The sequence below is a fragment of the Mycena indigotica genome (assembly GCF_014461135.1).
Source record: "Mycena indigotica strain 171206Taipei chromosome Unknown Mind.scaff0008, whole genome shotgun sequence".
NCBI lineage: Eukaryota > Fungi > Basidiomycota > Agaricomycetes > Agaricales > Mycenaceae > Mycena > Mycena indigotica.
The window spans coordinates 275,432-286,932 of NW_023503007.1; the positions used below are offsets into that span (position 1 = coordinate 275,432).

The 11,501-nt window shown below is 59.0% G+C and overlaps 2 protein-coding genes across 2 annotated transcripts; one reads left to right on the forward strand and one right to left on the reverse strand.

The window, feature by feature from the left end:
* Positions 1-7,135: 7,135 nt before the first annotated feature.
* On the reverse strand, positions 7,136-7,826 carry MIND_00907200 (uncharacterized protein; the record flags this gene model as incomplete). Its single annotated transcript, XM_037365712.1, has 3 exons — positions 7,136-7,395; positions 7,442-7,513; positions 7,563-7,826. The coding sequence occupies 3 exons, from the start codon at positions 7,824-7,826 to the stop codon at positions 7,153-7,155; spliced, it is 579 nt and encodes a 192-aa protein (XP_037217124.1). The 3' UTR covers positions 7,136-7,152.
* An 801-nt stretch (positions 7,827-8,627) lies between these two features.
* On the forward strand, positions 8,628-9,110 carry MIND_00907300 (uncharacterized protein; the record flags this gene model as incomplete). Its single annotated transcript, XM_037365713.1, has 3 exons — positions 8,628-8,647; positions 8,691-8,961; positions 9,015-9,110. 3 exons carry the CDS (start codon positions 8,628-8,630, stop codon positions 9,108-9,110), a joined length of 387 nt encoding a protein of 128 aa, XP_037217125.1.
* Between the last annotated feature and the right edge of the window lie 2,391 nt (positions 9,111-11,501).

Sequence of the window (11,501 nt, forward strand, 5' to 3'; positions counted from 1 at the left end):
CCAAATGTGCACGTACACGCGCGCATACGAGTCACGCGGCCCATGACAACTTGAAGAAGCTTTGGCAGGCCTCTCCGCGTGTGTAGAAAAGGAGAAAAAAAACAATGACGCCACTCTCAGCAAGGACCACGGCCGCTGCGAACGGGCACCCCGGCCGCCGGCGTGGCCGGGGTGTGGCTGTATAGGGAGGTGCGGGGGGCTGGCTAGGTTTTCACAACCCTGGATGTTCAGGATCCGCACAGAGCAGCACGTCCTGATTTCAAAGGCGCCGCGGGTGCCATACTCAGTGGCGCGTTCGGCCCCCTCGGCGCACCATCCGCACAAAGCGGGCCGGGCGTGCCGGGGTCCGGTTGGAGGGCGGTGCGAACGCAGGGCCGTGGGCTCCGTCCGGTCCGCAGCGGCGCCCATCCGGATGTGGGGAGGACGAGTGCCAGTGCAGGCTGAGCCTGGTGTACATCAAAAGCACAGGCGAACCATCCGTGCCCCCCGTCAAAGCCGTGGGCGGCCCCTTCGCCGCGGCCACGGTGCTAACAAAATGATGATTTCTTTTTCCCCGCCCATTCGCCGCAGTGCATGTAGATGCGCGTATGCGCGTCGCAACGATAAGCCATGCCAGACCTTTCCACCTTCAAGTTTGTGAAAAAAAGAAAATTAAAAAAAGATGATAACCATTGAAACATCATCGCGGCCGCTCCGAGGAGATGCGGGGGCTGGCCAGTGGCTACGCTTTCGCAAACAACCAGCGTAGGGCAGCGTCCGACGCGTATAGAGCCTGAACCTGCGGATTTCACGAACATTTCACAGGCGCCACGGCAAGGGCGCGCCCTGCTCCGCGGCGCCTCCTCGGGACGAGTATATACGAGAATAGTCCTCGGGACACCATCCGCACAAACTGGGCAACGGGTCGAGCGCACCGGGGGCCGTTAAACAGCGTTTGGAGGGCAGTGAATTCAGGGACGATCAGCGTCCCGCAGAGCCGTGGGCTCCCTCCGTTCCGTGGAGGCGGCAGGGTGCTGCACCCTGCGGGTCCGCCCCCAACGGCTTCTGCTGGACGACTCTCTACGAGGCTCCGGCGGCCACTAGCACTGCTATCCCCCTCGCATCGTATAGCCGTGGAAGAAGGCGAGTGCGGCGGTGGCAGCCAGTGCAGCCTTGTTAAAGCGGCGACAAGAAGAAGCCGTTGGGGTGGAGATGGAAGAGTCTAGCAGAGAGCAAAGCTGCGTGTCGCCCTTCACAAGCGTTCTCTTTGCAATACAGTAAATGTTGATCGGGGTGCCGCTGGTTCGAGGCAACGACTCACAGATTAGCCCCAAGATCCGTCGACGTCCTCCCATTGTGGCTTTGCACCAATAAGTTGGAACAGAGACACAAAGATCCTCAGCGATGACTCACCGACTGTCCAGTCTGGTCCCCAGATGGCGAGATTCCTCCTGCCAGCCTCAGTCCACGCGGATGCCTTCCAGCATCCCTCGTCCTGCCAGTCGTCTCCGGGGGCCCCATTGGTGGGTGCTGGCACCGCACGAGCATGGAGTCGGCAACGACATGGAAGTCGGGAGAGAGATTGATATCCGACGCACATGCCGGTGGGTGAATCAATTGCCGTGACGTGATCGCTTGCGAAAAGAAGCAGCCGTGACCACTGACATCAGCTGTGACCACTGACATGGCATGTGAGTCAGATAACTTGTGCAAAACTCCCACTCGCTCACACCATGGCCTCAGGTCTCTCCGCACTGCCCTGCTCTATCATAACTCTGAGTCTCCTTAGACACAGACTCAGTTCCCGCCATTCCCCAAGAGTTGGTTGACATGACTATTGCTGCACTGGGCGCGGACGACACCAAAAACGAACGGGCGGGCCGACGCGTTATCCCGACGAAACGGGTACGACAACGGGAAAGAGGATAACCAGGATATCGTCCTACTACCGGCGGGGCTATTCAAGGAACACGCGATCCGCGCTATGCTCACACTGGAGCATACGGAGGGCGACGGGCTGATGGACTCGATCCGACGGGCCGAATCGGCCACGGAGGAGAAGGTCCTCAAACTCTGGAAAGAAGGAGAACCGGAAGGCTGGGAACAGCATGACGGCTTCAAGACTCGGAACGGACTCGTATACGTACCCCCAGCTATGGGACTGAGGCATCGGGTGCTACGCCAACACCATGACATCCCTATCGTGGGACACCCAGGGTGGCATCGAACCCTTGAACTGACGACCCGCAACTACTGGTGGCCGTCTATTCAGACCGATTGCCAGGCGTACGTACGGGCCTGCCCGTTGTGCCAACGAACGAAGATATTCCCGAGACGCCCCGCAGGGACCTTGGTCCCGAATAGCGTGCCGACTCGGGTATGGCAGCGCATATCAATCAATCTGATCGTGCAACTACCCGAGTCTTCCGGATACAACGCAATCCTCGTGATCGTCGACAGACTGGGTAAAGGGATACGTGTACTCCCGTGCACGGGAAACATCTCCGGGGAAGGAGTCGCTCGGCTATATCGTGATCACGTCTGGAAGGATTACGGATTTCCAGAGGAAGTAACTAGCGACCGGGGCCAGCAATTCATCGGGCATTTCATGAGCGACTTTGAGCAAATTGCTGGGAATCAAGGTTCGATCCTCATCGGCGTACCACCTGCAGACGGACGGGCAAACGGAGCGTGCGAATATGGAGGTCGAGCAATACCTTCCGAACATTCTGCAACTTCCAGCAGAGTGACTGGTCTGACTGGCTTTCCCTAGCGGAATTTGCGTTCAACGATAAAGTTAACTCCTCAACGGGATTCTCGCCCTCCTTCCTCACGTTAGGATTTCACCCGAGGAAGGGGTCCGAAGCCCCGCAAGAGGTCCCGACCGAAGCTGCTACAGTTTTTGCCGAACGGATGAAGGAAGCTCGGGCCGACGCGGCCGAAGCCATGAAAGAAGCCCAGGAAACGATGAAGAAGTACTACGATTGGAAGCGCTCTCCGGACCCGAATCGGACAAAGTTTACCTCCAGGGGACGAATTTGACCAGCGATCGGCCCTCAAAAAAACTGGACGACAAAAGATTCGGGCCGTTCGAAGTCAAGCGCAAAGTTGGTAAAACATCCTACGAGCTGGTCCTACCCCCAACTTGGCGCGTGAGCCCCGTATTCCACACAGCGCTATTGCGACCCTGGAACGCCCCAGTAGCAGATCACCAACGGGCCGCCCCGCCACCCCCGGCAGAGATGCGGGACGGCGAGCCTCACTACGAAGTCGAGGCCATTTCCCTTGTACGCAAGCAAGGTCGATATCGCCTGAGGTACCTAATTCAGTGGAAAGGTTACCCTCGAGAAGAGTGGACGTGGGAACTGCGGGACAAACTGGAAGGCGCAGAAGAGGCACTCGAGGATTTCTATATTCTCAACCCGTTCGCACCCCGCCGCGAAGAACTCGTAAACGGCCGATGGAAGATCCGAAAGCAAGACCAGGGGACACGGACCCATAGGGCGTCGAGGCGCCGCCCACAACGGAGGGGGTGATGTCACGGTTCGGGTCGGGCCGTCCGGGCCATAAGGCCGCACGGGCCCGAACGGGCCCGCATACCGCCGTCCTCTTCGACAATTCCCCATTCTTCCAACCCCTTCCCTTCACCCCTGCGGCCCTACGCAGTGCCCATCCGATCCGCCCTGGGACCTGGCGCCCATCCGATCCATCCCTAATATCTAATATCGTCTATTCTCCGGGCGAATACCCATCCCTCGTGCTCCCCAGACCCCTTTGAAGTCGGACCCCCGACGCCCCGATACGGCCTGAGCCCGACGTTGACACGACACTTGGCTTTATATGACTGCAAATATGAAAGCATGTTCTCTTCCTGGGAGCAGTGCCCAGATCTCCTTGTGGACAGTCTCTGCCTCGACTCCTTGGTCCTTAGCGCCGATGATATGGATGGCGCCTTTCTCGCAAACCTCGCCATGCTCATTCGGGTCCCGGCTCTGCAGAACATGGATCTGACAATCGAGAGCAAGGAATCAGAGGACTTGCTGCAAAATGCCTTCCTTCGCAATGCCCACAATCTCACCATGTTAACTCTGTCACTGCAGCCCTGGGCGGAACACAGTGCTGCTGCAACTGGGCCATCTCGCTTACCTCAGGATGCTCACAGGTACAGCTCAGACTGGTCGACGAGGAGGGCCCGGAGGACGCCCCATACTGCCGTGGCCACTGGGCAGTCAATCTGCTCTCCCCGCTCATAGCACTTGACCATCTGGTCCTTGAAATCCGTGCACATTATGGTCCCACTGTTCTGCACATGGGCAATGGCAGCCTGGCCTGCACCACGACCGCGGGTGTATGTCCGCATGTCTGTCCGGGTGGACGACACTGACTTTGACATTGCTGATAGTCACATCGATACAGGTAGGGCCAAGGAGGACGTGCTCGCTGTTGTTGCAATGTGTGGATTGCAAGTAGATGTGGAGTTTGAGCAGTTGTTCTAACTTCAGATATGCTAGTTTAAATTTTGAATTTTAGCAACTTGAAGCTGCATGCATCAAAAATCTTTGTAAAGGCCTGTGTAGGCCTTGCACAAGATCTACAAGGTTCAAACACCCAAGACTGGCCCTGTACAAAGCATTGTACAAGGCCTACAAGTTCCAACAAGATATATGAGACTGATCAAATGTGACACAGTCAAGTCAGGAAAGTGGGGCGTTGACTGGGAGGCAGTTGCAAAGCCAGCGAACTGAAAACTCAGTGAGAGAGTCTATATATTATAATATAGTAGCCATAATAATATGATAATAATGTCAGAATATAATATCTGTTGCCATAGTATAATTGTAATAATGATAATGATATGCCATAATAATAAATTGTAATATAATAAATAATGGCCAGTACTAACTGGCAGTAAGTGGCTGGTTTTGAAACTGGTTCAAAACAGGGTAGAAAACAAGTAGTGGTTGGTCAGACTGCTTCTTCTGGAGTCAAGTTATAAAGCATGCATATAACAGGTAAGTACTATACCATGTCTAGGCGCCTGGCAACTTCACCGTTCCTAGTATTCAGCCTATCCTCCGCTTTCAATCGCAAGTCACCCGGAGCTCGTGTAACCGCACCTGCACCTCATCCCAGCGCTGCATCAGGTGCTCCTCCTCCTCAATGCTGGGCCATGATGTATAAAATAATGCAAGGTTTGGAAAGAGGCCCAAGAGGAACTTCGCAAGAGCCAGGGTGTCGATCTCATCATCAAAATCATCAATCTCTGAGTAGCAGAAATCGATAACTGTCGGTGAAGTTTGTACCACGCTTGGGTCCAGAGGCACGGCAAAGGCGTCGAGCGTAAACTCCAGCGACTCGAGAAACGTGCACTGCCGCGCGATGGTCACGAGCACGTCAAGCGTAAGCAGTCACACCATGTGGCGATCGGCTGATTCAATGCGGCTTGATCGTCGATCATTGCAATGCAGAGCTTGCATAGTGGCGTGGCCGAATGGCGTGCGCCCGCCAAACGCCGGCGTGCACGCCACTGATGGCCGTGGCGTGGCGTGGGATGGCGTGTGCCATTACCGAATGGTTTCCCCCGTCGTCTTCCCTCAGGTGCTGGACTATGCACCGGTATCTTTCAATCCAATACACCACGCCGCCAGCAGTGCGGCCTGTGGCGAACGGGCGGCAGTCCGCCGCCGGACTGGCAAGCATCCTTTCGATCATCACAACAAAACCCCTCGCCCTCCCGCGCACAACGTCCTTTCACCCGCTCGCGGCCCCGCGTCGGCCTGGTGCTCTGATCCTCCCCGCATCCGGCACCCGCCGCGCGGACCGGAAGAAGCACACCCCCCTGATCGCCCTCGGACTGGCACCCCGGTTTCGTCCCACGCTAGCTGGTCTTTCGCCAACGCCCGCGGTCCCCACGTCCCTATGACGCGATAAAGCCGCCGCGGACGGGTGCCGGGTGGCCAACGGGCGGCACCGGGGTTTGGCGGCGCCGCACGCAGAGACTAATTCGCCTGTGCTTTCAGTGGAACCGAATTGGCAAACATCTTTCGAAGACCCCTCGCCCTCCCGCTCAAAGCATCCCGCCTACTGGCATGCCCCCTTGATCCTCCCGGGCCCAGCACTGCCGTCGAGGTACATACGTACACGTCGCTCATCGACGAGTCATCGTCCCCAGATCCACTGCCCTCCGAGTCGGACCGACCGGCCGGCCCACGGCCCCACGGCCCCACGGCGCCGCGTGCGATGCGGCCGAACGCGCTGCCTCTGTCTCCCCTGCGACTCGGGCTGCGCGCCGGTGGACCGTGGACGGGCCCATTCGGCGACTGTTCACGGGTGTGCGACCCTTTGGCCACGGCGCACGCTCCTTGCATCAACATGCGGCACGCTAGCGGCCACTATGATTATCCTGCTGCCGCCCCTGACCGGACGCCGGGATCGGCGGGCGGGGGCGGCGGGCTATGGCGGAGCGGGGCCGGCGCCGGCGGGCTAGGGCCGGGCGGCCTGGGGCCGGACGGGGAGCGGCCTGACAGGGCTGTGTGGGGTGTGAGTGAAGTTAGGGAGCCGCGGCACGGAGCGAGCGCTGGCGCGTCGACGTCGTACTCGGTGTCGTAGGTGGTTGCTTCGATGACGGCGACGGCAGCGTCATCGCGGCGGGGCCGAGACCGACGGGCGCGGCAATGGCGTGAAGCGATGCAGCGAAGAGGACGAGTGCATGGCAAGGAAGGGAAGGAGGAAAATGCAATAAACAACGACCGAGCGCGTTGAATGGAATGAAGAGAGAAACGAATGCTCCACCGAGGGGAATGAAGAAAAACGACGACCGACGCGTTGTTTTATACGTCGCGTTCAGCCGACGCTGAACCTGTCCTTGCCGAACGCCGTCCGGGCCGTCCTGGCCGCCCGACCCTGTTACGCACTCTTATTTGCCGCCCGACTCCGAGCTGCCCCGGCCCGGGCAGGACGGCATCGAGGCTCCGCTGAGTCTTGGCCTTTCTGCAGATCCATCGGAGTCCGTCACTGGAACAGGAGGCACCAGCCCTTCATTCGTACCCGCAGTCACTTGCCAATCCGTGTCCATCCATGAGCTCAAGGTAATGTGCAAATCAATTAGCTATCCATTCACTAATCTATATTTCAAGTACTTCAAAATTACCACTAACTAATATTCAAACTGATCTACACATGTGGGAGGTATCGATTCCACTTCACCTCGCTGTACACCGCATCCGGCAGCGCACGCAGCGCCACGAGCGGGAGGACCGTCAGCGCCAGGCGCGCGGGGACATAAAGCAAAACACCGGCAACATAAACCGGGAACACCCACGAGAACGGGATGCAGCCCGTGTAGCGGAGCGCACCGTCCGCGTAGACCCACAGAACGACCACGGGCACCGCGCCGAGGACAACGGAGGTCAAATTCTGAACGCGGCAATGAGCGGAAGACACAGGACATAGCGCAACACACCTTTGGAGAAGTACCACGCACATTCGAGCTGCCGGCCTGCAAAACCGACAATGAGCTCGGGAGCAACGAAGGCTGCAAAGACAAGCTTGAGGCGGCGCCGCAGGCCCACCGTCTGGCCGACCAGCTGCCACTTGAGGTGCTGCCACAGCGAGGCACCTTTCCCTGGCGGCGGCGGGATGGGTGGAGGCACGTTTGGGTGGGCGGAAACCCAGACACAGGCGAATATGGTGGTGAAGCAGCCCCAGACAATGGAGAAGAGGCTCCGCCGGTTCTCGCAGTCGATAAAGTCTGCTCCAGTCGCGCGAATGCCGACGCGTACGGTGAGCATGGCTGGGGCAGCCTGAGTGGAGAGGGTGGCGCTGAGAAGGGCGAGGAGACAGAGCATAGAGATGGTGTGGAGGAAAGAAGAGCGGAAGCGCTGGAGACTTGTCAGCGCTTAGCGGTGGGGCCCGCTTGACATGCCAAATGAGTGGCGCCGCCGCTCAACTACAAAAAGGTACAGCTTGATTGAATTGCTGTTCGAGCGCTCGAGGGCGGGTGCAAATGGATAGAGACAGATCACAGCGAATAGTCCAGACACCAAGCTGCCATTTCTCTCGCGACTCTGAGTTGGGCACTGGAACTGCATTTAAGTAGAGTTACAAGGGAAACCTACAACCTAGAGGGTTTCACGCACCTGCCTCGCCAGTGCCCGACAGCTTTAACAGTCCCCCAAGCAGTGCATACTATTCATGCACACTGGCAACCCCCGCGCCAATCGAAACACATTCATCGCTTCCCTGGGTATTGCCGTTCCCGGCAGCATCGTCTCTCGTGGCAGCGCTCCTCAGAAGAGCCACAACAATGCGCTTCCTTTGTCGGGCGTCGCGAAAAGCGGGGAGGCGAGTGGTCGTCAAGAGGAAGAAGAATTGATGTGTGACGTGGCGTGATCGGCCCGTCCCTCTTCTCCTCTTCCTCCACCACTCACCTTCGTGATGTGTCCCTCCCTTGGTCCAACCGTCATTTACAGCGCGGATAGCGCACGCAAGTACTCTGGTGCGTCCCATGGCCGACAGCTCTTCACTCAGCCCTCTCGAAAGTCATACTCCGTGGACTGTTTCTGGAGTCATGCTGCGCGGCACTGCCAGGTGACTGCCTGGACCGTCGCTCTCCGCTAGTGAGTAGGAGGGAGGGAAAGCGTCGGACGATGGGTCTTCAGCGGCATTAGTGCGTCCCTCCGCGCTTTCGCAGACTTTTCACATCCTGACAGTTTCGCCCACAGAACTCTTCTTACCTCTCCCGGCCCTAGTGACAAGGAACTCCTCCCAATACACACCGCTTTACGCCGCTCCGCCACGAACACCAACAACAACCTCTATCTACCAGGAATCCCGCGCAACTTGAAGACTACTACACGCGAACGAAGAATTTCAGAAGAAGGGATGGGTGAAGTCAAGGATGGGGAGGGGAAGAGTCAAACTCTGGAGCAGGCAGCAGCGGAAGCTCTGCGAACGACGAACAAGAGATGGATAGTGCTGTTGGTGCGTCCTATCGCGCTGGTAATAACCCGCACAGTGCTCATTTCGCCCTTCAGCCGCAGACCAGCAGCGTCAGCGCTGCAACTTGTGAGCCAGTCTACTGTAACGACGGCAGCAGCCCGGCTCGGCTTCCCATCGCCAGTGGAACGTAATAGAACGCCTTCAACCGCTTACATAGCCAAATTCGTCGTTCCCGTCTAGTCTACGCATTCCCTGAATCCCCATCCAAGGCCTATTTTGGAACGCATATCGCCCCCTTTCATCGTACCTTCCCGGCCATTCCCAGCCGCGCACCTCTGGCCTCTGCTCCTCCAGCCCGGACCAGCCGCTCAAAAATCCAGCGCGGCTTTTTTTATTGCCTTTTTTCTTATTTTTGGAAAAGCGATATGCATGGTTCTAACTCGTCGCCACTGTCATGCGAACTGCATGCGCCGGGAACTGCATGCGCAGGTCGCGAGTCGGCGTGCTCGGGCTGGGAAAAAATGATCGTGAAGGCTGAGGCACTGCGGCCCGTGGCGAACGGACGCGATACGCGTTTGGCGGGAGCCAAGGATTTGTTCCCTACAGCACTCAGTCCCCTGTACATACAAACACCCTCGCCCTCCCGCTCAACACACGGCCCCGCGGAACGCTGATCATCTGAACTCCGCTGCCCCTACGCCCAGCCCGGTCTTGATCCCCGAGGAGGCCTCGGCAACGCCAAAGCCTTGCGCGAATCGCGATGGCGAGGCCAAAAGGTCCCCGGACGCTGCCAACCCTTCCACCGTGCGCTCGTCCCCTTGCAGCCCGCCCTTATGCCACCCTTATGCGGATGATGTGCCTGAGGAATGGTTTGCCAGTGAGTAGAGCCCTCGGAGCCCGACAGCTCACTCCCCGCCGAGGGCACCTGTTCGCAGCAGGCCGCGACGCTCATGAGCGTTTTATGCTCCACGATAGAATTGCTTTTTTTTTCTTTTCCCTATGTTGCCAAAGTGATGCGCAAGTTCAAGTTCTAGTTCTACTTACCTTGCTGCATGCGCACGGCGCGCGTCAGGCTGGAAAAATTGTAGGCCCGCGAGAGAGGACGGCACTGCGGCCCACGGCGAACGGGCGGCACTGGCCACGACCCGGGGTTTGGAAAGTGGAGGCAGCGGAGTCAGATGGACTGACTGATTCGCTTGTGCTTTCGGCCACATCGTACTGGCAAGCATCCTTTGGGTCACCCCCACAAAACCCCTTGCCCTCCTGCGCGAAACGTTCCTCCCGCCTACGGGCGGCCCCGCCCTGCACTGATCCTCCCTCCCCCTTGGCCCCGCCGCGGCCCCCGCGGCACCGGCCCTGCGGGACGCTGATCGTCCGAGTCCACTTCCCCTCTGCCCAGCCTGTCTTGTACGGATGAAGAGGCTCGGGCCGAGCAGCCGCCGAGCTTGGTGCGATGGCCGTGGACTGAGCACGAACCTACCCAGCCTCCCTCTCTATATGGAGCGTGGACTCCCCGCCGAGGCTGAGCGCGCCTGTTCGCAGCGGGCCGCGGTGCTCACTTGGAATATTCGACGTTGAACCGCGTACCGGTACTTCGAGTTCTTCTTTTTGTATGTCTAACCACGGCGGAGGCGGGAAAGCCTACCTCAGCTTCTCCTCGCGGGGCGTGTGATGCGCGCGTGTACTTACATGCACGCGATGCGATGCCAGTGGACGGAGGAGGGAAAAAGTGACTGAACAAGTTGCGTGGATTGACACGCGGCGAACGAGCGGCGCCGCTACTGCGAGGCGGTGGGCATTGGTACTGTCGGGAGGGCCCCATGGGGTGGGCTGAACTTGAAGCCCGGGCCCCGGACGTCGAGCCCGGAAGTGAAATCAGCCCGTTGGGATGCGGACACGATGTTCAACTCCGAGTCAAGTAATGCCGACCAGGCTCCAGGCATCGGGCCTCGTTCGATGCACACGCTCTCTCTAGTACATATTACAACACTCTTAAAACATCGCACCCACGACTCCCCGCACTCGTACTCGCGTCCGGAGCACCCCCGACCGGCACCGGCAAGAGCCCCTGCGGAACCGTAATCGTGCCCGAATCCACTGCGCCGCCGACGAGCCCCGGGGACCGGGACGACGCCCTCCGGCAGCGTAATGACCCCGGCATCGGTGGGCGGCGGCACAGGAGGTGCGGCGGGACAAGCGGGCCGGGGCTGGGCCGGCCGGACGGGGCTGTGTGCCAGTGGGGTGTGAGTGAAGTTACGGAGGAGCAACGGGGGACGGGACGTACCCGGGCGACGCGGAGCGAGCGCTGGCACGTTGACGTCGTGCTCGGTGTCGTAGGTGGTTGTCCCGGGCCCTCGAGCTTGAGACGACACATTTACTCCTGGGACACGACAACGTCGTTCGGTTACACCGTGCGGATCGTGCGTCAGTTGCAGAGGCGCGCGCTGAGCCACGGCGCACCGTTCTTGCATACATGGACGTGGAGGAGGAGAAGCCGTTGACGTGGGAATGTGCACGTGCGATCCACGCTGGTCCGTGCGCCACACGTCAATCACGGGCCTTCTCTTCTCCCACTTCCCCCT